We start from the raw sequence: 24,182 nt of genomic DNA, 5'->3' as shown, positions 1-24,182 counted from the left end.
GACATCCAAAACTGCACCTTTTACAAATTAGTGTTCTTATCATGGCAATAAGTAAGAGTATGTTGTAGGCTTTTGATTTTTGGTTTGATATCTGGATATAAAAACTGAGTCTGCCTGCAGCATTTCATCGGAACGAGCAGGTTGTTGTGCTCTGTACAACCTATATCTGGAGGGCAGGACTTGATGCTGTAGTGACCGGCACCAACACCTTTCTTATCGCATCATTCGCTCCTCGTTGTTTTTAGTGTAATTGTAATAAAAATGGTGTCTATCTTATCCTGGTGTGCGCTGGAATACAGATTTTGTTTTTTACTTGAAGTATGTTTCGTGATAGCATTCAACAGAAAAGTAACAAAATAGAGGACAACAAAAAAAAAGCTTCAAGTTAAAAAAAACATTACCTGTCTGTAGCTAGACTTGGTGTCCTATTCAACCCGGCTGAGCAGTAATAAGAACATCTATTATGAAAGTAATGCACTTACAATTTTATGCAGTTTATACAAAAACCTTGAAAACACCACATTAGTTGTTTTATTCAGGATATCAAGCACCCTTACTCAACAGATTATTTACTTCACAGAAGTTTTTTAAACCTTCACCAAGGATGTTATGATTTCACCCCTGTCCGTTTGTTTGTTGGGTGGTTGGTTGGTTTGTCAGCAGGATTACACAAAAACTACTTTTCCACAAACTTGGATGGAGGATGAATCATGGCCCAACAACACATGGATCTTGATGAAAAAAATCTGTTGTATTTAGGTGGCTGGTATCTGTGAGTGAGTACAGTTTGATGCAGATCCTAGATCTGATTATCTTAAATTACATTTAAGCAGTTATGGGTGGTTTAAAGAGTGATACACATCTATTGATTCTGATATTGGGTTATTAGGGAAGACTGTTGGGCCTTGGTGGAAGTATTCGCTCAACTCAGAGCCATTTTAGGTTGTTTTGTGGTCCTTATGGCATCATTAAACTGAACATCACTCAACCACACACACCTTCTCCTGAGGGCCTGCTGTGGATGTTACTCCTGGGAAACACAAATCCAGTCTGGGCTGTACTAAAAAGGTGCCGGGTCAAATTCCAGGTGCGCTGTCCTCGAGCACCTTTCTGAACCTGGACTAAAGTTGCTTCCAGCTGTATGTGGGCAGCATTTGTAAGCGTAGTGAGTCACCCAAGAGCCACACTAAGAAAAAGTGTGAGGTGTCGTACAGCTATGCTGACTCACAGTGAAGACACATCGGTCAAATACACCGCTGGCGGAAAACCATCAGAGGCCCTCGGGTTAGAAAACCCCACATTAGCCTCTCCCTCACGGGCCCAAGTTCCCCCTGCGCGGTGATGAAAGGAGAGAAAGCACCTCTACTACTCGCCTCTTTTGTTTATTTACCTTCAGAATTACACCCTGCTCCTCTTGGACCATGTTCCAATGTGTTTTGTTATGTTTCCTTTCAAACAGAATATCTATGCGTGTGGTCTCGGCCCTGTTTGGCTAACACATGCACACACTCGTGCATGCACACTCCCATTCAACTTTCCCCCTGTGCCAGAGGTCCCCTTTGCCCTTCCCCCCACCTCTAACTAAACATCGCAGGATAGCAAAAGGGAACTTCAAAGTGGCCGGAGGGGGTACTCCTTTTTTCCTGGCACTTGTCATCATCTAAGGGACTGGCTGCTCCCCTTATTACTCTAATTGCTTCCAACTGCTCCAGGAGGCTTTGATGAAGGGCGCCATGGAGCACGCTGGAAGCACCTGTTGTTGCACAGCGGAGCACAGGTGGGCCTTATTGGTGGTGGCAAGGAGGCGTGCGGACAGCACTGCTGTTTTCCACTTAAAATCAAACAACTCCAATAAATACAGAACCACAATCTTAATTTAATCTCAGATTTAAGGGATTATGAACTTGCAGTTATACAGAAAATATAAACATCAATAAAAGTGAACTTGTAGGAACTGAAGTTGTAGCATTGAAGACGGAGCACGCAGGCAACGCTCTGGCTCCATCTTATGGTGTCACGGTGTCAGAAGTCCAGCAGCTGTATTGGAAAAGAGATGAAAGACTGAGATTCATATTGGAAATGAAACTTTTGGCGCTTTAATGATGCACAGGGGAGACTTGTCTCATGTCTTATTTGCTTTTTTGGGCAATTTACACAAAAAGATCTCTGTCTTTCTCGTCCTGAACTCAAGAATGTCATCCATGTTTTTACTTCTCCGTATTGTAGCTCATTGTAAATCAGGATTAAACCCAAAAAACACAAAGCAGGTACAAAAAGCAGCTGCTTTGCTTTTAACATATACTAGAGGAGAAGATCATAGCGGCCCTGTTGTAGCATCTCTTCACTGATAAGTTTTAGAGTAGATTTTAAGGCTGGAGACAAAGCTTTTAATCAGCTCTGGATCTCCCTGCCTGATGATCTGAGGCCGCAGAATCAGTGACATCTTTTAAATCACTTCTCGAAACTTATCTTTAAAATAAAACTTTTATGAATGCTTTAAATTCCTGTATTATTTTAAGTTTCTGGTTTTATTTGCCAATAAATCACAACACAAGATTGCCATTTGTCATTTTACGGAAAGCTGTCTCAAAGGATGGGCGCAACAAAAAATAAGTGAGTGGCAAAAATAAGAGTGAAGAAAATGCGAACAAATTCATAATTGAAGTATTTAAATGCATTTTAATTGACAAACAGGAGTGATAAATTATGTCTGACTAACTTGACTGACATTTTATTTGAAACCGTTTTGTTCTGATGATCACCTGCGCTGTGCTCCTGTCGGCCATCTGCTATTCATCATTTATATTACTGACATTTATCGTTTAGGGCGAGCAATTTTTGCTGCTTCTGCCCAAAATGTCAATCAAAAACCACACCTTCTGACTAACTGATCAAGTTTTTGGCTGGCAGCGGCAAATCACAAACAGGAAAAACCTGCTAGTTGTGAGCCAGTTAGGTAACAAAAATTGCTTGCTCTAACGTTAAATGTCAGTTGGGTATTGTGAATGATGAATGGTAGACAGTAGACACAACACAGTTGATTAGCAGAGCAACATTGTTTCAAATAAAATGTCACTCAAGTTGATCACTCAATATATCAATTCACATACTTCCATTATTCAGTCATAAGCATTTTCATCACTTTGTTTTTGTTACTACCACCCTTGAGGCCACTTTCCTTAAATGGCATATGGCAATTTTGTGACATGAATGATGAATAATGGATGCAAGACAGGGAAAATTATCAAAATGTGACTCCGATTTCATCATAACACAACTGTTTTCATCGATCGGCTATGAATTCATAAGTCACTTGATAATTTATCACTGCATTTCATTTATCACCCAGTTTTTAAAGTCGCATGCATTTTCATCACTTTCACCCCTCAGACATGGAAAGTACTTTATTTAAAAGGTTTATTTATGTTGATGCTCTGTAATACAGGCAGCAGGTGAAATAATGTGTAATAGTGCATATTAGCTGCACAGATAATCATATAGCATCACAGTTTACAGAAACAATTCAAAATTCAGGAGACAAAGAGTGTGCATAGTGCATATAGTGCAATTTTCTGAAATGCCTTGCTGACCTTGGCAACATATAGATAATATAAATATATGTATATATAGGCTAGATTTTTTTTGGGCAACTCACCAGCTGAGGTAGGATCTTTTCAAAGTGCTCGATGTCTACTTGGTCACAATCCTCAGATTCAGCTTGTTTCTGTGATCTCACAGCGGCCTCTGTGGAAAACAATGGAGGATAAACAGATTAAAATGTTCATTATAAAGCTTTCAGTATACGACTGTGCCACACACAACTTCTTACCTTGGACAAATACTTTGAGCATCTCTGCCATGAGAAGCGTTGCATCACCACCAACTGTAACAGAGTGAGATATAGGAGATAAAATTGTAGCATTATCAAAGAAAAGAAAAAACACAAACAGCTCTGGGTGATGTCACTTATTTCAAGATGATTGTCCAACTCACGTCTTGTTTTATCCTCCTTGAAGAAACTTGCTAAGAGTTTGCTGACGGTGTCCTGTAAAGAAGGAGAAAGGAGAATAACTGTTCTGTGTTTGTGATGATTTTCCAGATTACATTGCTCTTATTTTGCTACCTGTTGATCTTCCTGGTACCAAACATCCTTTGGAAAAAAGTCTTTTTAATAGACTCTGGTAATACGGCGACAGTAGCTTATGTTACACAAGTACAGTGATTATAAAACACGTTTCCGAATCATTATCTTCCATTCGGCGTTATGTTATTGGTAATTCACTTGATAAAATCGTGCCCTCTCCTTCGTGGCTTACTAGTAACAAACTTCCTTTGGAAAATAGTCGATTTAATAGATTCTGGTATATCGGCGACAGCATCTGACGTAATCCCAGAACAGTGAGTACAAAACACTTCTGTGAACCATCAGCTTCTTTTCGGCGAACATTTATCGATCATCCACTCCATAAAATCTCACCACGGTGTAAAGTTTAATCACCTGACAGACAAATCAGAAGCATTTTATGCTCCGTTGGCGTGAATGTTTAAGGGAAGTAAATGAATGTAATTCAGCGGAAAAGAAGAAGCAATGTTCAATTTTATTAACAAGCCTTGGAAACCGAGAGAGTATAAGTAACATAGTCGGGACGCTCCTACCTTTTTGAACCCAATTTCGGCGTCTGTCTCCGCCATGTTTGTTGACGGTGTGAGAGAAGCTTGGCGCTCTAAATAGGGATTGGCCATCGAGCTCTGACGTCATTCGCACCGCCCTCCGTAGACGAAAATTAACAACATTAAACATTAAAATAGTAATTAAGATTTTTGTGTGCGTTCCATCACTCAAGGCAATTGTTCATATGAATATTATTTTCTAATAAAATAGATTTATATAACATTTAAATGTTTAGTGTGTATGAAGTTTAGACTTAAGAATACACACTAAACTTATTAGTTTTCAGCTGCCTTGTTTAACAGGATTATCTTCTCAGTAAAAAGGCAACATAAGAGGAAGGAAAGACAAAACTGAAGCTGTCAAAACAATTTTATTATTTACGCAACTTTGCAGAGTGTTGTGTAATATTTAAAATGCAGATCATGTTACATTCACCAAGATTGGCTGCACAAAGGGAGCAAACATCGAATATATACATATAAATACATATAAATGTCGATTTGATATGATAATTAACACAGTTTTGGCCCTTAAAAACATGAATTAGAATCACAATCAGCTTCATTGGCCAAGTATGTGTTCAATGTACACACAGCTCCAAAACCAATTTACAGAAAGATGGAAATAGACAGTCTTGCACTAAAGTACATACAAGCAGGTAGAAAAATAGATGTGTTTGTGTGTATTTTAATGTATGAAGATGTCTATGTACAAGTCAGGGACAAGTATTTGTTTATTCATTTATTCAAGCTCATTATCTAACCACTGAGCGTCTTCCAGTATGTAGCCCATACCTAATGAGCGCCGTGGTCGGGGCTGAGCAGCGGTTGTTGAGACCTCCTCATCTGAGCTGTCGTCCAACTGAAAGACAGATATTTGCAGCAACTGATGAAGACGTAGGAAGCAATATGCATGCTTTTAATATCAACCACTGCTATTACTACAATATCAAAGTTTTTTTTATGTTTAGGTCTGTTATGTGGACAGATGTACAAATAGAAATCTCAGCCCAGTTGCCAGAATAAAATGTTAACAAAAACAGATGTAAAGTTGCAACATATCTAATGTAAAGTTTGCACAACATCTTTGGTTTGCAGAAACGTACATTGCCAACATTTATTCTGCCGGTTGGGTTGTAAAACCAGCTGAGAGAGAAACACTGACGCAGACTCACCTTTGGGCTGACAACTCGTTTCACTATCACATCGCCTCCAATGTTGTGAGGACCGGCCCAGTCTGCTCGATCTGCTTCATCCTCTGTAGAAAACCTCACGTAGGCCACTGCCTTACCTTCCGCCGAGTCTGGGTTCTTCCTAATCTGGGATCCAATTCAACGGACGAGAACTTTTTTAATATGGTGACCAAATCTCCTGGATCTTTATCAAAAAATATATAAACAAAGGCACTAATAAAGCTGTATTTCTTCAGTCTTTACCTTGCACGCTGTGACGCTGCCATAATCTCTAAAGTAGGCTCGTATATATCCTTCATTTATAAAGAGATTCAGGTCTTTTACAAACAGTCCATGGTCCTGTTAAATAAAAGGAAATCACGAGGTTCATTGCATATTAGAGCTGAGGTAAAAAAGATAAATCGAGTCATGCTCCCTTTAAATAAATAGGAATGCCAAAGTGTTTACCAGTTCATAATAGTTTGCCAAAGCAGGTATGTGTTTACTTGGAAGACTGATGAACACTCTTTTACTGGATGCCTTCTTCACATCCATGTTACCTGGAGGGAGATGATGATAAGGGAGTCAAAATGTGAAATGATGCCAATGACAACTTACAATCTTACTTTTTGAAACGAAGAAAGGTGTTACTCACCAGATGTCGATGCTGAGATGCTTATCAAGACGATGTTCCAAGCAGACTAACTCAAAAATACAGACCAGCCTGCTCATATAGTGTCCTCCTGTGTCACAACTAGGAAATCCCCTCCCACTGTTTTCTGTCTTGTTAGTTTACTTGGACATATTTGAGTGACTTGTTTTTTTTTTGTCTGGAATTTGTTGACATTGACGAGCACTTTGATAATAGACCTGCACATATGACAGTGGTATGCAGTCACAAGTCAATCAGGTTCTCAGCTGCAGTTTCAAATGGACATTTTTAAGTAGAAAAATTCGGTGAATGTTGTCGTGACAACATTGTTTTAAATTTAGGTCTTGTTTTAGCAGGTGGAAAAGTCCGAATTTTATCAATACAACTCAATTCAGGTGGCTTTAGTGCAGTGACATAACACTGAAACATATTGCCAAACCAGGTGTTTAGACATTTCAAAGCTAAATATTAATTACTTAACTGCTACTAGTTTTGCTTTTTTTCCTCATTGTAGCTTCTACGTAACTTGTGATGTTGACAAGCATCTCAGCACAGATGAGATAGTATCAATGTGAATGTGGTTCAGCCACAGACTGCAAAGAAAAGAGGAAAACGTTTTATATGGAACACACACAAATTCCTTTACAGATTATGAGGGTGATAATACAAATGTTTTTAAACATTGCTTAAATTTTTGTTTTAGCAGGTGGAAAAACATCACAAACCTGAATTGTATTTATACAATTCAACTCAGATGGCTTTATTGCAATGACATAACACTGAACATATTGCCAAACCAGGTGTTTAGACGTTTAAAAGCTAAATAAGAATTAGAAAACATACTGTAGTAAATAAAGGTTTTGCAGCAAATAGGAAGGGAACATATTACAAGACAGACAAAAAAAATAAAAATATCTATCATGAAATATCCGTATCCTTTTTTTTCTTTTATCTTCCACGTCTCAAATGAAGTAAATATACGAAACAACCATATTGTAAATAAATCAGGTCACTAGAAGATAACACAATACACAAATGGACCAAACTTCCGTCTGTGTTTTGGCTTTAAGATATCTTTTAAGATAACATCGCTGAATAGTTATCTGTCACCCATTCAGTCACGCCTTTGGTTCTGATTTATTGCTGTGAGCGTTTTTTGATTCTCAGTATTCTTGTTCCATGAAGTAATGTCGAGCGTGTCCTTAGGAATGTTGTTTGTGATGCTCTTTAAGTTGACACTAAAGGCTAAATGTCAGCTTTTGTTACCCTCCCCCCCGTGTATTTTGCCGAGTATCAAGTTGGGATGGGTCGTGATTTTTCAAATAATAAAAAAGTCGTTAAATTAGGAAGTTTGAGTAGTTCATGCAAAATATATTTTCCACTGTTTTTTCCCTTGTTTTTACCGGCGCCTTGAAATTACGAGATGCCTCCAGCTAACACATTATTACAGGCCTTGGTAGAATCATGTTACACCAAGCTCCGCTAAAACATGTGTAGCACGGTCATACACACGGCACCTCTTCGAATAGTTGAATTGATCACAGTTTTGTCTGAACAACGCACTTGCATGTGTTTTATTTCCAATTCTGTACTGGATGAACATACAGTGCATTCATGTGGTGTGGGAATAATTGGAAAAAACGTTGTTCAGCTTAATAAAATTCACTTAAACGCCCCCTCAAGTCGGAACAACGACCCGGAAAGTTGGAGGTAATGCTGCATTCACGTGCTCCTTGTACGGTCCCATTTCCTGAGGTGCAAAGTCATTCTTCAGACTTCAGTGCGTTCATGTGGGAGCAACATGAACGTTGTAAAGACATTGTTTTGCTTTTTATCGGTCAAAGCGTTTAAACAACACATTGACAGCTGTTTCCAGTATTTGAGTGACAAGAAGGAGCAAAGGAAATGATACAATGACTATACAATACATGACTTTGGTAGGAGTTAGTTGCCATCAACCCAATGTTTACTTCCATCCACCATGTTTCAGCATCATATGACGTCAACCCAGCAACTCGTGCACCAAAGTTTTCTCTGACTTTCTGAGTTGTTGCTCTGACCTTGAAATTTGACTTGAAGTGTTGCTCACAAAATCCGACTTGTCACACATGAACACACTGAAGTCGGAAGAATGACACGTAAGAATAGCTGCCGTGTTTGAAGAATTCAGATAAGAGCACATCAAGAGGGTTCCTCATTCCAATAACACAGCAGACGTGTTCAAACAAATGTATTTGTCTTTCAAGAAGATTATTCTTAAACAGAAACATATATTAAACATCCTGGCATACAATAGGAATCATGTATAAATAAATATTAGTAACTTGTGCTACGATGTAGTTTGTGTTCGTTTCTATGTGAAGGACTCATGAAACATTATGCAATACATTCATTGTAGCTTCTACGTAACATCATCACATTGGCGTGATGATGTTGGCAAGCGTCTCAGCACGGATGAGATGGTATCAAACAAACGATGCTTGTCACCGATGAGCCGTGTGAATGTCGTTCAGCCACAGACTGCGGGGAAAAGAGGAAAACGTTTTATAAGGAAATTCCTTTCCAGATCATAAGGGTGATAATAAAAATGTGTGCAAACAACGAGGATGTGTTACAGCCACGCAAAGGATAGAGAGTACTGCCCACCTTATCTATCGGGAGAAACTTGACTACTCTGTTCATGAAGTGCTTGCAGTTTGGTGATGAGGAACTTTTTGTCCTTACCCTCCTGTATACACGAGAAAAACACAGAAGATGCATTAAGATCAATGTTAATACTGTTCTTTATAGTTTTTCTGGAGTTTCCAGAGGCGTACAAGTATAGTAGTTGAAAAAATTTATGATTTAGCAGCTTCAATAAAGGCTTTTTTTTAAATATTTCCTTCCTTGTATGTTAAATTTGGAGTACCTTGCCTGCCTTGTTGAATGAAGCCACATTACTTGGCCAATCTCGTGACTTTTCCTCTTAAAGTGTTCATTTCACGATGCCCAAGCACTGAATCCTACTGACTCAGGTGATTCTTCTAGTGCCACCAGAAGGTTCAGAAGAAATCGTTAATTATACATACATTTTCAATTTGCTTTTCTAACCGACTGATGACTCCCCTTTGGCCGTCAACAACTTGAGCGTGAAAGTATATCACCATTCTGAAAAAAACCAGAGACAATAACAGATCAATTCCAGTTTCCAGCAACTCCAAAGCAAATATGAAATGATAACATCAGACGAAAGATGTTTGTCCAAACTGGACAGTTCCTGTTTGCGTTCATGTCACCACTCACAGAAGGACTCCAGCGGTGAGGAATAAGAAAAAAGGCTTGTCCACCAGAGATTTGTAGGCCCAGCTGAGCCAAGACATGACGGGGTGGGCGTGCTCCAGCTCCCGGGCCCACAGTTGCCCAGACTGAAACATGGTGGTGAGATTCCTGAAGGGGCCGCACTCTGACGAGGGTCTAATCCTGGATGACACACAGCGCAGACTCTAAGTATCCAAACAGAAACACCTTTTCAACTATTCTGGCTCACAACGCAGGCACATTGGATTTAAAGATGATGGACGAGTTTGTGCATCTCTCAATACTGTCTGACTTTCCTACCCTGTCTATGGCACAAGCCCATTCATTCCTACTGAAGACAGGAAGAAGAAGCTAGCTGGGCTGTGTCCAAAGTCAACAACAACAGGCCAAATATCTCATTATATCTGGCAGTTAAATGCCACCCTATTGGCTTTGCAACAAATAACCACTGTAAAGCACTTTTTCTCAAAGGAAAAAATGTTTTCGCCCTTCTCTCGACTGACTTTGGCAAGAGTTTGATTTACAAAAGGGCTCCGCTGTTGGTAGCACTCTCCTACTGTTGATCTGATTGGTTAGCCTGTGATGCTAACCATGATAAGGTTAGTCTTGAACTGGGGAAATGTAAAAGAAAGTTTGTTTGTATTATTTGTTAATGTGACTGAACAGTTGTTGATGCAACTTAACATCGCAAGTTTATCAAACATGTGCAGTAAACTTTTAAATGTAACAATTCAATGTAAGTAAAATCAACTCAAATATTTAAGGCAGCAACTGAACTAACATTTTTAAGTTGAACCAGCCCAAAGTGATTTATACTGCACAAACATGAGAGTAGGAATAATCTTCTCATCAATCCCTCCCTAAGAAAGTGAATAAGCGTATTTCACAAAATGGTCGACTATTCCTTTGAAAATGGTTCAGAAATAGAAACAGTTACAGGAATACATTCTGCATTTGTTGGGGACTACTTTCAGCTGTGGATTAATACACCTGGGGGAATATTTACAGCACCAGAACAGTGCATGCAGGATTGACTTAAAATTCCCCACAGTGCCCATTTTCACTGCACAACTCCATGGCTACATCTGGCTTCAGCTACACAATCCTAAGTTTGGTCTTTTCATGAGATTTGTGACAATATGAAAAATACACAGCTTTATACTTTAGGACTTTAGGGATAGAGATATATCTGGTGCAAAGTGCATGATAGCAGTCCTTATTAGTCTCCCAGTTTTCACGGTGCAGGTGATAACTGGGCTCCAAACCCTACACCTTTCACCCAAAATGGATGTCAAAAGATTAACCCCCTGAAATGCGACTCTAACCTGAAACTGACATGCTAGACTACAGTATGGTAACTATGCTTGTAAAACAACGACAGACTGCCATTTAAAATGTGTTTTTAGAAAGCTATGTGTGTGTTTGAGTCCTTTGAATTGAATTGCTACATGCCAGACTCGGGGGGAGGGGTTGGGTGACTCACGTCCAAATTGTGTACATGACAGACACAGCAGCTCCAAGAAATGAGGGGAAGCACAAAAGAGAGATGAACAGTGTTGTCATCTGACTGGCCCTCCAGGGCTTTCTGGAGGCCTGACAGTTGAGTAGTAGACTGCTCTGATGAGAGAAACCAGAGCAGAATGTTGAGCAGTATGCAAATCTGAGTAGACACTACGTGATGTTGAAGCACCTGCCGTACCGACCTTCTTCATGTAAAATAGCACAATCAGTTTTATGATCTGCACTGCCGGAAGCAGCGGCGCAAACAGCACCCCGAGCCTGAGGAAGAACCAAAGACGATAGCGTTTAATTCACTTTTGTTGTTAAATAAGTGATGGGGTTTCAAGAATGTAGTGTCATTACCAAGTAAGAGTTTGACCATAGATGAGCTCCAGCACATTACGAGCAATGTCAAACACTGGCTTCCTCTTCCTCCTCAGCACCTGCTTGGCAAAGAGCCTGGAAAAGAAGAAAACGGTTTAATAAGCAGCAAACAAAACAAAATCAAAGTTAAACAGCAGCAACTTGCCTCCACAGGAACTCTCCCAAAAAAGTGTAAAGCACTGTGAAGATGAAGTCCATCAGGAGCAGGCGATACAGTTCTTGCCCCACAAAGCTCTCCCAACACTGTGGACAACAGAAACACAAAGAATCCACGAGATTTGAGATTTGTTTTCACATCACACCATCAGGGCTTAGGTCACAAACAAACATGTATTTTAGCAATGAAACATTACGCAGTTCAGTGTCGCACCACAACTATAATTATGAGAAGCTCAATGAGGATGTTTGTAACCTGTAAACCACGACTTTCTGGTTCCACAGCAATTCTTCCCAGCCAGCGGAAACACAGCACGACAACAATACTGACCTTCAGCAACAGGTTCCTGAGAAAATGACAGATTTCAAAGAAAGAAAAAAAAAACTGAGCTAAAAAATGTTTGGGTGATGAATCACTTGGATGTTTGACCTTCACTGTGCAGAGTTGGACATGGTCTTGTTTTTATGATTTAGATAAAAGATTATGATGTAGATGAAGACAATGGAGTGTTAAATATTAGTGAAATATACAAATATAACGTGTTTAAGGAGTAAATGCAAAAAAACAGTGCCTAATATAATAACAATAGAAGTCAGATAAGGGAAGTTTACAGGAGTAAACTAAACATTTCATCACTCTCATCTAATTGTTTTCCCACTTTTGTATGTGCTAAGTCCAATATCAAGTTAGATTTATTTAAATCCATGAGAGCTAGGCTTTTATTTGGAGCCACATCAATTTGTACTCTGCCACTGAAACCAACCGACAAAACATAATCTCATCGGTGGCGATGTTAAAAAAAGAAAAAGGGGAAAATCTAAAACATTTATGTAGAAATTAAATATTATTAGTTCAGTGTAACAGCTCACTGGATGTTCTCTAAATGCGATAGATAAAGAAAATTATTCTGCCCTCTGCTGTCACAGGTCTACTTTTGCTTAGTGCAGTTGTACGTCAGGGATGACTGTCCAGTGGGATGTGATTGCAGGTCTTTTTCTCACCTGAAGATGGAGACATAGACTCGAACACTAGGTGAGTCATGTTTCTCTACCCAGGCGCACAGGTTGAAGAGGCCGGGGAGCAGCAGGTTAATGCCCGACACCAGTGCAGACATGAGCAGCAGCTCAGTGTCTTCAAAGGGTCTTTGCTTGATGGTGTCCTGTGAAGGAACGGACAGATCACAGTGAGACCAACAGCTTATGACCAGGAGCAAAAAAAACATGGAGAGAGTTGAACAGAATTATTGATGTAACAGAATTATTCATTACATTGAAATAAATGCTGTCAGTTCGACCTTGTCTTTCCCCGCAAAGTCAAAATGTCTGCTGTTGAAAAGGCTGATCTTGCTCTCGACAGTCGAAAGTTTAACTTGTATTATCTCATTTTCACAAGTTGCAAGAAACATCACGTTAAACATCTACCGTGATTCTCGCACACTGCAGTTTTGTAGTGCAACACCAACGGACAAAAAAGCAATAAAAACGACTGTAGAACGTCTGCCAGGAAGAAAAAGAAGAAGTGCAGCCTGTGGTGGGAAGGTGTTTTTTGGTCAGAGTTATTTTTGTGATCTTCTTGAGAAAGGCTGTCTCACAGCTGCGACAGTATAGCTGCTCACATGTGCATGAAATCTGTGAAGTGTGGTACCGTTTTCTCTAACCTCTGACAGAAAGTGGACGGCCATGGCGCCCAGGAAGATGGAGGCAAAACACGTGATCCACGCCCCCATATGCACTATGAGGCGGCAGAATCGCTGCATGCAGCTCTTTTCTTCCTCTCCGCTGACCATCTCAGAAAGCAGTTCCTGTTGGAGGAGCAGCGTTTGTAGCTTCATTTAAATGATCTTCACGTTAGTGTGATGAAACTGGCATCAGCTGACATGGATTATATCTAGAACGGATGTTTGAAAATCCTTCCTTCATAAGAAAATGGCATTTTAAGAAGGCTGTTACAGCAGTCTGCCGATGTCCCGTCCACTGCTTAAAGGGAAACTCCATCAATTTTAAACATTAAGGGTGTTTACAGGTCTTATAGAGTACTACTGCATATGTGAAAAAAGTATTACTGTATAAAGCCTATTATGGCTTGATTTTAAACAAGTATCCGTACTTCTACTTGAGTAAAGAATGTGTGTACTTTTGCCACCTCGGCATAGATTACACTGGTTTCTTGTATTATTGTTCTGTAGCGAACTTTCATTATTGACAACTTATTCTTTTCTATGCAACAATGATATAGTAGGTCTATGTAGCATCCATCATGAATCCTGACCGCAACCATTCACTGAACATTTTTCTTCTGTTGCAAAGCCCTGGTTATTCTGGCAAAGACAATGAACAGCACATCTATATTTGAAGCTAATTAGAGACTTAAGAGGAAGTAGAACAAAAACGGTCACACTGTCAACGCTGCATCTTTAAAAGCTTCCTGTTTACACCAGCCATGCAAACACTGAAATAGTTCCACATTACTGAAATAAAGTAAGTAAGCAAGCGAGTGTCACTCTTCGTGCAATCTGAGTGCATGTGAAAATGATTGCGTACTTTGAGCTGAGTGCTGATTTTCTCAGACTGAAGTCTCACAGAGGTCTTCCTGCTGACTTTAAAGTCCCAGGAGCAGAAAACTTTCACCGCCAGATTCCCATGAGACTTGAGGACTTGAAACCTTTGCCCGAGCGATCTGGACATGCTGCAGGAGAAGGTTATAGCCATAAAATACACACAGAAGAGTGGACTAAAAGAAAATGAATGCAGAAGTAATTTGTTTAATGTCGCACTTGTACACCAGGATGATGCAGATAATGAAGAAGGCGATGGCGATGGTGAAGAAATAGGCTGCAGGAATGCTGTATGGCATTATCTGGGACGTGCTGGTATCACAGCCTGGCAGACCGCAGGTTTTGATCATGGTGTTGGTGTAGTAACCGTAAAACAACACACTCTGAGAGAGGTAACCCTGCCGGAGAGAACAGGCGGAGATCTTGTTCAAGGGAGGAATAATCATGTGTCTTGATGTACTGTAGAGGCTTCTTACCGTGCCCGTGAGAAGCTCGAGGCCACTGAAAGTGTTGGGATGAGAGCCATGAAGAGGAGGAGGGTTGACGGCTTGAGGGAAGACCAGGAAAAGGCCGTTGATGACAAAGAGGAGGAGGTTAAAGAGCAGGAGAGTCCGAAGAAACAGGAAGTAGGAGAGCACTCCGGTTCCGAAACGTCCGCTCAGTTTCTTCATGGGTGAATGCCACAGCTGGAGGGAGCTGAGGACGGGGAGGCAGCTGAACAGACAGTGACGCCAAGACTGAGGGGAGAAAAACATGAGTATGACTGAGTATGACTGAGTATGACGGTTAGGGTCTAACCAGAAGTGCAAAAAGCAGTAAATAGCAACGCATGTACAGTATAAATAGTGCAGCACAGACAGATATTACAGTATGTACAGTATATAAATATTACTGGCAGTACTAAAGGAAGATTCAGTTTGTACAGTATATGAATGTATGTGTTTGACTTGTGAAAATGTCCAGTTCACATGTGACATCATTTTATTTTGACATGTGAAAAATAGCCAATCACACATGAAATTGTGAGAAAATTTGGAAATTCACATGTGAAGAATCAAACTCGATGTGATCTCCTGATGTGAATCATGTAAATTTGTATAATGTACATTTTTTAAATGTGGAAATCATGTGTGAAAAAAGGCAAATGTCAACATTTTTAGTTCACATGTCAAAAAAATAGCTCATTGCAGGTGAAAATGTGGAATTCACACATGAGGAAGCAAATGTCATGTGACTTCATGTGCCACGTGTTGTTCCACATGTGCAAAATGCGAATCCACATGTGGTGAAAAATCAGATCACATATGAATGAAAAATTCATGCCGCACACTGTCTGGACTCACCCTCGAAATGTACATGCTCAGACCACTGTAGCACGGGATATTTCTGTTGATGAGGGAACTCTCAGCTACATCACTGAAAGCAAGTCGCCTGAAAACAGTTGGGTGAAGGAGGTGTTACCACAGTGATACAGCTTTATTTTGCAGGAAGGTTTTTAACACCACTGATACCTGATTTCTATCTTATACGCCAGACTTAACGTCATGGCTCGCAGCTTGCGCAGCCTCTCGCTCACTGAGAGGCCTCGGAGGTTGGACACCAGCTGCTCCTTCTTGTTTTCTGTGAACCAAAAGTTACAGACGACCAAATTATTACCAGTCGTCGAATGTTTGGAGCAATTAGTAGCTGAGCATTTTCCATCCACCTTCAGGGGTGACTTCCTCCACTTCTGCCCGGACAGCCTCATCCTGGTTTGGTCTGGAGGGTTGGTGTCGCCTCGGCTGAGGTGTTTTTGTGCCACGCCAGCAAACTGGTGCATCACTGTTTGGCCCTGTGTGGACAAGGACTATTTTTAAACTGTAAATGTAACACGTATAACAAACAAGTAGACAGCAGGGAGAGGTTTAACTCACCAGCAGAGCGACTGGGCATCGAGGAGAGGACCTTCAGGGTCGCAGCCGACCAGCCGTGCCTCTGCAGAGAGCTCACCTGCCGTCCGTCAAGTGTCTCATCGCTTGTGCTGCTGTCACTTGAACTGTCTAAACAGCAGAAAATGTTACTTGAACAAGCTTTTCAGTGTGTTGATAATACAACCGTAACCGTATTTGTACCTGAGTATTCCCTGAGAACATTCATCTGGAAGGTTTCAGGACACCTCTGGGTGCTGGCTGCCGGCTCTTCAACATGCTGGAAGGAGTCTTGACCTGGTTCAACTTCTGCCAGGTTCCTGAGGGAAAGTAGCCAGTATCTTAATTTTTCTTGTTTCTTTTTTCATGCTGAATTAGCATGTAGAAAATGTTCATATTACAGAAACATTCGCTATGAAAGCACAGGAAATGCTCTCTCCCAACACTTGGCAGCAGCTTTGACTTAAAGGAACACCAAGATGAATGTTGATTCATGTTGATTCGCTGCATTTTATTTAGTGCTTCTAAAGACAGAATACATCATGCACAGACCCACTCGGGCAGGAAGATACAGATACAACAAGTAGCAGAAAATAACTTCCATTTTTAAATGTTTTAAATTAGGACTTACTCATATTCAGAATCCCTTCGACAAATGTTGAAGCTCACGCTGTGGGCCATGGTCCTTGATGTTTGTCTGTGTACTGACAAACAACTGTGGGTCTCAGCCGACCAGCCGTGCCTCTGCAGAGAGCTCACCTGCCGTCCGTCAAGTGTCTCATCGCTTGTGCTGCTGTCACTTGAACTGTCTAAACAGCAGAAAATGTTACTTGAACAAGCTTTTCAGTGTGTTGATAATCCAACCGTAACCGTATTTGTACCTGAGTATTCCCTGAGAACATTCATCTGGAAGGTTTCAGGACACCTCTGGGTGCTGGCTGCCGGCTCTCCAACATGCTGGAAGGAGTCTTGACCTGGTTCAACTTCTTCCAGGTTCCTGAGAGAAAGTAGCCAGTAACATTCGCTATGAAAGCACTGGAAATGCTTTCCCCCAATACTTGGCAGCAGCTTTGACTTAAAGGAACACCAAGATGAATGTTGATTCATGTTGATTCGCTGCATTATATTTAGTGCTCCTAAAGACAGAATACATCCTGCACAGACCCACTCGAGCAGGAAGATACAGATACAACAAGTAGCAGAAAATAACTTCCATTTTTAAATGTTTTAAATCAGGACTTACTCATATTCAGAATCGCTTTGACAAATGTTGAAGCTCATACTGTGGGCCATGGTCCTTGATGTTTGTCTGTGTACTGCATCACATTATGGCACTGAAACAGTCTAGTGACTAACTGCTAAAACACATCATAGACACTTCCTCTCTCACACTTTCTCTCTCTCTATCAGCTGTGTGATATTTGCAATTGGTGCAAAGTTATCTGTCTGCACAGCAATCAGTTACGTATCTCTGGCCTGCCCTGTATGAGGGGCTGAAGGGGCTAATACATTTAATAATAATATATTTAAAAATAACACTATAAAACATTGTTGAGAGAAGTTTCACTGGAAGTGTCAGTGTGGTGTTGTGTCTTACTTGAAGCTAGTTGGAGGAGACGTCAGAGCTGTGTGCGTTTTCAATCATGAGCATACACTGCCCCCCGGTGGTCATAGTGAAGAACTGCAACACAGGGTTAGGGTTAAAATCTAAAACGTACATTAGTTAAAATAATGCATAAACAACTTCAAATTAAAAGATATATAATGATGAATATAATTATCATTATTATCATTGGAAAGGAGTGTGTATCATATATATTTGGTAAGGTTTCAGACTTAAGCTACAACAACAAAATAAGTAGTAAATAAATGTATAATTTACTTTTGATACTTAAGTTCATTTAATATCAGAAAGTTTTAGGTTTTTACTCAAATACTGTTCTTATTGGTGACTTTGACTTTTCCAAAAGTAATATTTTAACACGATATCTTTACTTTTACCAAAAGTATGACTTGTGGGAACTTTTCAACACACTGGTTGTAATACCAACAGAGTTACCTTAAATCAGCTCAACATGATTTACGATCAAACTACAATGTGAACCTTAGCACCTTGTAAAAAAGAACAGCACTGCAATAAACTCTCACCTATCTATTGTGCTTGTTTTCTTTGCCATAGAGCCTCATACCTTGTAATTTTCTCCAGGTGATGAGTTACAAAGTAACTGTATTTTATAACTTAACCCTTTTATTGGAGGCCATTTCATTCAGTCACCAGATGTTAGATGTTAGCTCCTCCCATCTGATTTATATCTTTGTATCCTAATAGATTTATTACACAGCTATATTCAGTCCTCAGATTTTATATAAATACAGGCCCGCTTCATTTAAAATTAAAGCCCAACAGGCAGAATATCCAGTGGATGGATGTATTATCAGTCCCAGAAAGAAGATGTTCAAGAAAAATGTTATTGAAATGTGTTTCAAAGTATTTCTAACATCATTTATTTAGTTGAAAAATTTCTTCTTCTTCTTCTTCTTCTTCTTCTTCTTCTTCTTCTCTTCCTGAACCACTTTGCATGGTGTCCACTGCGGCATTTACGTAACTCCTTCAAAATATCATTTATCGGTGAGAAAAAGTTAATGGCACTATTTCCCTTATTTTAGAATAAAAACAAACATTAAAGAAAAAAATATTTGTGATTTAGTAATTCATGTATGAATGATTATTTCTACATGTATTCAAATAATATTTCCGGCTAAAAACGCATCACGAGTGTCACGCCGGTACCTCGTGATACCAGGGAAAGTCCAGTTTCCGAGGAGCGCCTAAACGCATCGGAGCAGGGGCGGTCTTTGAAAAGTTGTCAGGAAGCTGTTTGACAAAACGAAACTGTCCCAACTGTGACAGGAGGACTTCTCTCCAGCTTGTCTCTAAAATTGGCGTTTGTTTGTTTTTTTGGAGGTGATAAAAATGCAGAGCAGCGCTTACGGGGCCTCACTGGCCGGCGGTACCTTTGACTTGGAGAGTTTTGTAAAACAGCCTCAGACCATTTTGCGCTGCCTGAGCTGGGTGAGTAACTTGTTAGCTAGCTACACGGAAACGTTAGCATCAGCCAGCTGTCACATCACTTTTATGTTAACAGATGTGAGCCGCCAGAGTCGACACTAATTAGCTTATTACACAGCGTGTTGGCTTTCTGAGCTGTCGACACTGGACATGAACTGGGTGTTAGGTTGAATTCTTAAATAAAAGTGACATTAAGTGGAAATTAGACGTGTTTTCTTTAGCACTAGCTAAAGTTAGCTAGCTTCGCCAGTGCTGTGTCACCGCAGTGTTGCACCTGATGATGGCTCTTTTGTTTGCCACTTTTTTTTAAATTGTTGTTGTTGTAACTCCGGTTTGTAAGTCGACCAGGAAGAGGTGAAACTCACAAAAGATGTCGCTTCTTTCTGGAGTGAGAAATAAATAGGAATTGAAACTTTTCCAGCGTCACATGTTGAGATCAACAAGTGTCTGATGAGTTGTTTTTAAACGCGCAACGTTACAGGCCAGCTACATGAAGTATGGTGAAAGATGATATTGTTAGTTATTACACTCTTTAACACATATTTACAGAGTGCTTTAAAATAAGGCAATACAAATCAAAACAGCAGTAGAAGACAACAGCAAAGTTATATCAATAAAAATATGAATAAATAACTATAAGGCCAATTTGTACATGTTTTTGATGCCCTTATTTCTTCAGGCAAGTCAATTTAAATCCAATGCTGTCGCCTTTGTGTTGACTGTAGATTTCTGAGCAAGAAATAGTTGCAATGATTAGTTACAGACTGCTCTGATAGTCGATTAACCAGATTTTAGAGCCATTTTTATGTGAACATTTTCCACACTCCTGTATGACAGCAAGATGAAAGTCTTTGCATTTTGGAGAAAACACGTCTTTAGAGGACGTCATCTTGGGGTTTTGCGAGACACTGATCAACAATTTTCCCTATTTTACAGACCTTATTAATATTTTATGAGACAATGCAGCTGATGAGTGAGGGCGGATGACTTGCAGCCACAGGTCTGATACGAACCCTGGGCTGCTGCAGAGAGGACCCAGCCTCCATAAGTCACTTGAGCTAGAGGGGCGCCCCAGACAACTAATGAATTTAGTCAAGAAATTAACTGACAGACTCATCAACAATGAAAAAAATCAAGAGCTCTAAACAAGAAGTAAAACATTAAAGGATTGAGGGGAACATAAGGCACTAAAAGGTCTAATACATAATCGGTAGGAGACAATGACAAGAATGTAGAGCTGCAAGTAATATTTGTTTTCATTATTGATTCATCGCTTTGTCTTTGAAGTGTCAACCACAAGGCGACATCCTCCGGCGTCTTGGTTGTCTGATTAACAGCCCAAAGCTTTTCAGTTTAAAAAATCATTTAGACACAGAGAAGCAGCAATCCTCACGTTTGAGACGCTGGAACCTCGTCTCAGATTTTTTTATATCGTAATATGGCTGTCCTGGTTTTAAAGGCTAAATTATTGTAAAATTAAGAATTTCTCTTACAGTAACCTTACAGTTTATATGCTCACTTTTACCTCCTGACCACAGTACTGATGATTAAGATTTTGTCAAAGTACCTGTTGTCATACCTACAATATTGTTGCCATATCAATACAGAGGTATTTGGTCAAAAATAGGGTCATTGTTTTAACTATACTCATGTTAAAAGTGGATCAGGTGCGAGGAATGATGTACTTACAGTCATATTAACAGTATTCAAAAAGATCAGGAATTGAAACTATCAGCGCATCATCTGCTCAGCTCCACCTGTCTGAACTTGCTTGACAGCTGTTCAGTTACGGTGAAAGCGTTTTTCCAACCCTGTGTGTCCCTTCTTTGCAGTTATTCTCCATCGTGGTGTTTGCAACCATCACAGCTGAAGGCTACATTAACCCACTGACCAAGTCTGAGACAACGTGCATGTTCAACGGCACCGACAGCGCCTGTAGCTACGGGGTCGGAATCGGCGTGTTGGCTTTCTTGGCTTGTGTCATCTTCCTCATACTGGACGCCTACTTCCCACAGATCAGCAATGCCAAGGAGAGAAAATACATTGTTATAGCAGATTTGGTGTTTTCAGGTGAGAGTGAGGTTTCACTGTTGACTGCTCATACTAAAATAAAGGAACTGTGCCCAAAAACAGGAAGTGCAGCCTAGTTGAAGTTAATGCTGTCATGCTGTTTTATCTGCTTTGATGTTTTTAGCGGCATGGACTTTCCTGTGGTTCATCTGCTTCTGTGTCCTGGCCAATCAGTGGTCCAAAACACCCAAAGAGGGCGTAGCTGCTGGTGATGCTGCCCGGGCTGTCATTGCCTTCTCCTTCTTCTCCATCCCCACCTGGGTGAGCCTCTCATCAACTCTGACTAGAATTTGACTAACAAAATCACATGATAACACACAAGTCAGCCGGTTGAAGCTCCACTTACTGATTCTCTCAACAGGCTCTCCTGACCTTCTTTGCGCTCGGACGTTATCGCCAAGGCGTCAGCGAGTTCGACCAGGAGTACAGAGACCCAGCCAACGACCAAACCACTCCGTACCCGCCCGCTCAGTACCCCGGCAGCAGCGGACCCACGGGCTACCAGCAGTCGCCTTTCCCCCACAGCCAGGAGCATCCAGGGGATTACCAGCCTCCAGCTTACTGAAGGACTGACATTTAAACACAAGAATCCAACGGGGGAGTTTTCTTTTTTTTAAATAAAAGACGCGTGCCAACGGTTTGCGCTCTGCGCTCCCATTTTCTTCCTTGCAGAACGTTTTTGCATATTTGTGGGTGCACTGATGTTTATATGTTCATTTCAAGGTTGTAAGTTGTTTGGATGTATGCTGATGTATGCACAGCAGAGGAAATTTAAAATGTATTTTGTAAGGAGATTGTGGTGATAAGAGAGAGGATAACTTTGTTGCCTTTTGTAGCAGCCAACTAGTTATTTCGGTTCCCCATTTGTTTCAATTTTGCAATTTGATTTGCATTGTTAAGGTGGTTAATTGATTTTTTTTGTATGGAAATGTTACTGTTTAGTACATATAAATATTTACATTACTATCAGATTCACAAAAGGCAGTTCAACAATCATTATTAAGTGATCAATGTTATTACAGATCTTTATTCGGCCACAAAACAAACCATATTAATCAACGGGTGCGCCGAGGAAGTTCCCTCTTTAACTACTGTAATATTTTTGTTTATTTTTCAATAATCAACCACTGAAAAAATGGCTATTATGCACTGAAAAGCGGAGTTAATGTCTTTGGGGCAGTTAATTGCCAATATTTGATCTAAGGTTGTTAATTTAAACATTTTAAATCCACTGCTGCTGCAGTTTAATTTAGTTTTGCTGATTGCTTTTTTTTTTAACGGTAGCCAAAGGATCCATTTATATCAGCTACCTCTGGAGAAATCGAATGTGCCTTTCTTGAGTTAGTTTTTTAAAAATATCCAATTCAGCCATAATTAGATTGTAGGAATTCAGTAATATTGGGGTAAATTGATATATTTATTATCTTACTTGAACCAGTCGGTCAGGTTCATGACAATCGAACCATAATTGTTATCTACCTTGATTTTTCTTGCTTTTTTTCACACTTCAGTTCCTTTTCACGAGTTGTACTCAATGGCTTTAAACTAATCCCCCGCTAAAGTGCCTTGTACAGTATTCTGTATCACACAGGGTTTGCCAAATAAAAGCTGTTCTTGTTTGAACCTCTGAGTCCGCCCACTCTTTGTGTCCTCTTTCAGAGAACGTTACGGACGCTGCAGGCCTGTGCTCCTTTGGCAAATATTTAAGTTGTGACTGTGTGGGTGAAGGTGGAGGCAGCACAGTAATGACATAAAGACAGTAACGGATACGCAAACTACAGAGGAACAAAACAAAGAATATATAATCACATATTTATACTGTAACCACGCTGCATAAATGTCAGTCTGAGGTCATAAGTCAGAAAAAAAATGACTGAATGTTGAATAAAATGTTTGTTGTTTACCTGTAACCAAAGATTGAAATGCAGGAAGCCAAAAATACCAGGATGTCCTGCTACATCTGGTTGCATTTTGCAGTATGCAGGCCAGCCTGCTTTTCTGTCTATTCTGTCCCACATAAAACCCTTTGCACAAAGGGAGATACGTCACATTCATCACGATGTGTCATGCAAATATAAACAAAGCCGATCGAGCACAAGCATGACAGTTTACTGACAGTTGACAGAAACCGCAATCACAGATGAAAGCACATTTAAGCGTAAGTGCTTGTGGGAGAAAAATATAAAGGTCCGGGACATTCTGACCTCATAAGACATGATGTCATCCATACCTTATCGTTTATACAGGGTACATATGACATCCTCCAAAATTTGGTGCTTAGGCTGCGACGCATAAAGGAGGCAAAGGGTCAAAGGTCAAGGCGTCATGATGGAGTAGTATGTCCAAATTGTATCCAAATTAATGTATTTTAATATTTACAATATTAATCAGACAGCACAGCAGTGAATTGTTCGTAAGTGTGAATGTGAGCGTGAATACTTGTTTGTCAGCCCTGTGATGAGCTGGCGCCACTCGCCCAATGTCAGCTGGGATCGGCACCAGCCCTGAAAAGGATAGGCGGTTACATACGATGGATGGATATTAATCAATATACTAATTTTTTTTTATAATAAGGGAAATAAGGTCCCCAGAACACTGTTTGAAGCTAGAAAGGTGGCAGGGTCCGCCACATATAAACAAAGCCTGAAACTGTGTTGTCCTTTAAGGTCAGTTTGTTTACTTAGTCAATGAAGATCTTTCTCTCTGATTAAAATGTCCTCCCCAAAACTACATAGTGCACCTTTAATG

At 40.2% G+C, this 24,182-nt stretch overlaps 4 protein-coding genes across 4 annotated transcripts; 1 reads left to right on the top strand and 3 right to left on the bottom strand.

The window, feature by feature from the left end:
- Nucleotides 1–1,856: 1,856 nt before the first annotated feature.
- On the bottom strand, nt 1,857–4,723 carry cenpx (centromere protein X). The gene is made up of 5 exons (XM_084370812.1): nt 4,657–4,723; nt 3,994–4,045; nt 3,830–3,883; nt 3,656–3,744; nt 1,857–2,037 (listed from the first exon to the last, which is right to left on the bottom strand). Exons 1-5 carry the CDS (start codon nt 4,690–4,692, stop codon nt 2,023–2,025), a joined length of 246 nt encoding a protein of 81 aa, XP_084226938.1. The 5' UTR covers nt 4,693–4,723; the 3' UTR covers nt 1,857–2,022.
- A 300-nt stretch (nt 4,724–5,023) lies between these two features.
- On the bottom strand, nt 5,024–6,600 carry LOC311268669 (heterogeneous nuclear ribonucleoprotein A0). The gene is made up of 5 exons (XM_084372426.1): nt 6,499–6,600; nt 6,312–6,403; nt 6,108–6,203; nt 5,847–5,990; nt 5,024–5,533 (listed from the first exon to the last, which is right to left on the bottom strand). The coding sequence occupies exons 2-5, from the start codon at nt 6,396–6,398 to the stop codon at nt 5,414–5,416; spliced, it is 447 nt and encodes a 148-aa protein (XP_084228552.1). The 5' UTR covers nt 6,399–6,403; nt 6,499–6,600; the 3' UTR covers nt 5,024–5,413.
- Nucleotides 6,601–8,206: 1,606 nt separating this feature from the next.
- tmc6a (transmembrane channel-like 6a) lies at nt 8,207–17,949 on the bottom strand. Its single transcript, XM_084372062.1, has 23 exons — nt 17,892–17,949; nt 17,538–17,610; nt 17,176–17,291; nt 16,926–17,103; nt 16,499–16,614; nt 16,301–16,426; nt 16,093–16,218; nt 15,899–16,007; nt 15,731–15,818; nt 14,864–15,124; nt 14,607–14,785; nt 14,374–14,518; nt 13,491–13,634; nt 12,835–12,992; nt 12,089–12,179; nt 11,822–11,919; nt 11,656–11,751; nt 11,496–11,571; nt 11,276–11,409; nt 9,778–9,954; nt 9,564–9,642; nt 9,142–9,223; nt 8,207–9,015 (listed from the first exon to the last, which is right to left on the bottom strand). The coding sequence occupies exons 2-22, from the start codon at nt 17,585–17,587 to the stop codon at nt 9,143–9,145; spliced, it is 2,628 nt and encodes an 875-aa protein (XP_084228188.1). The 5' UTR covers nt 17,588–17,610; nt 17,892–17,949; the 3' UTR covers nt 8,207–9,015; nt 9,142.
- Nucleotides 17,950–19,150: 1,201 nt separating this feature from the next.
- Nucleotides 19,151–23,057, top strand: syngr2a (synaptogyrin 2a). Its single transcript, XM_084370786.1, has 4 exons — nt 19,151–19,367; nt 21,197–21,434; nt 21,559–21,695; nt 21,796–23,057. The coding sequence occupies exons 1-4, from the start codon at nt 19,269–19,271 to the stop codon at nt 21,997–21,999; spliced, it is 678 nt and encodes a 225-aa protein (XP_084226912.1). The 5' UTR covers nt 19,151–19,268; the 3' UTR covers nt 22,000–23,057.
- The last annotated feature ends 1,125 nt before the right edge of the window (nt 23,058–24,182 follow it).

The sequence above is a fragment of the Pagrus pagrus genome (assembly GCF_965226575.1).
Source record: "Pagrus pagrus genome assembly, chromosome: 13".
In the NCBI taxonomy this organism is placed as follows: Eukaryota; Metazoa; Chordata; class Actinopteri; order Spariformes; family Sparidae; genus Pagrus; species Pagrus pagrus.
The sequence above is the reverse complement of the archived record's forward strand: the minus strand, read 5'-3'. Positions and strand labels throughout refer to the sequence as shown.

Coding starts and splice junctions, on each gene's coding strand:
- cenpx (XM_084370812.1), bottom strand. CDS start 4,692: ATGGCGGAGACAGACGCCGAAATTGGGTTCAAAAAG. Junction 3,884..3,993: donor CAAGGAGGATAAAACAAGAC/GTGAGTTGGACA, acceptor ACTCTGTTACAG/TTGGTGGTGATGCAACGCTT. Junction 3,745..3,829: donor GCTCAAAGTATTTGTCCAAG/GTAAGAAGTTGT, acceptor TGTTTTCCACAG/AGGCCGCTGTGAGATCACAG.
- LOC311268669 (XM_084372426.1), bottom strand. CDS start 6,398: ATGGATGTGAAGAAGGCATCCAGTAAAAGAGTGTTCATCAGTCTTCCA. Junction 6,204..6,311: donor TGGCAAACTATTATGAACTG/GTAAACACTTTG, acceptor TTTATTTAACAG/GACCATGGACTGTTTGTAAA. Junction 5,991..6,107: donor GCAGCGTCACAGCGTGCAAG/GTAAAGACTGAA, acceptor ATTGGATCCCAG/ATTAGGAAGAACCCAGACTC.
- tmc6a (XM_084372062.1), bottom strand. CDS start 17,587: ATGGCCCACAGTATGAGCTTCAACATTTGTCAAAGCGATTCTGAATAT. Junction 17,292..17,537: donor CAAAGCGATTCTGAATATGA/GTAAGTCCTGAT, acceptor ACTTTCTCTCAG/GAACCTGGAAGAAGTTGAAC. Junction 11,752..11,821: donor TTGGGAGAGTTCCTGTGGAG/GCAAGTTGCTGC, acceptor CTTCTTTTCCAG/GCTCTTTGCCAAGCAGGTGC.
- syngr2a (XM_084370786.1), top strand. CDS start 19,269: ATGCAGAGCAGCGCTTACGGGGCCTCACTGGCCGGCGGTACCTTTGAC. Junction 21,435..21,558: donor AGCAGATTTGGTGTTTTCAG/GTGAGAGTGAGG, acceptor TGATGTTTTTAG/CGGCATGGACTTTCCTGTGG. Junction 21,696..21,795: donor TCTTCTCCATCCCCACCTGG/GTGAGCCTCTCA, acceptor TTCTCTCAACAG/GCTCTCCTGACCTTCTTTGC.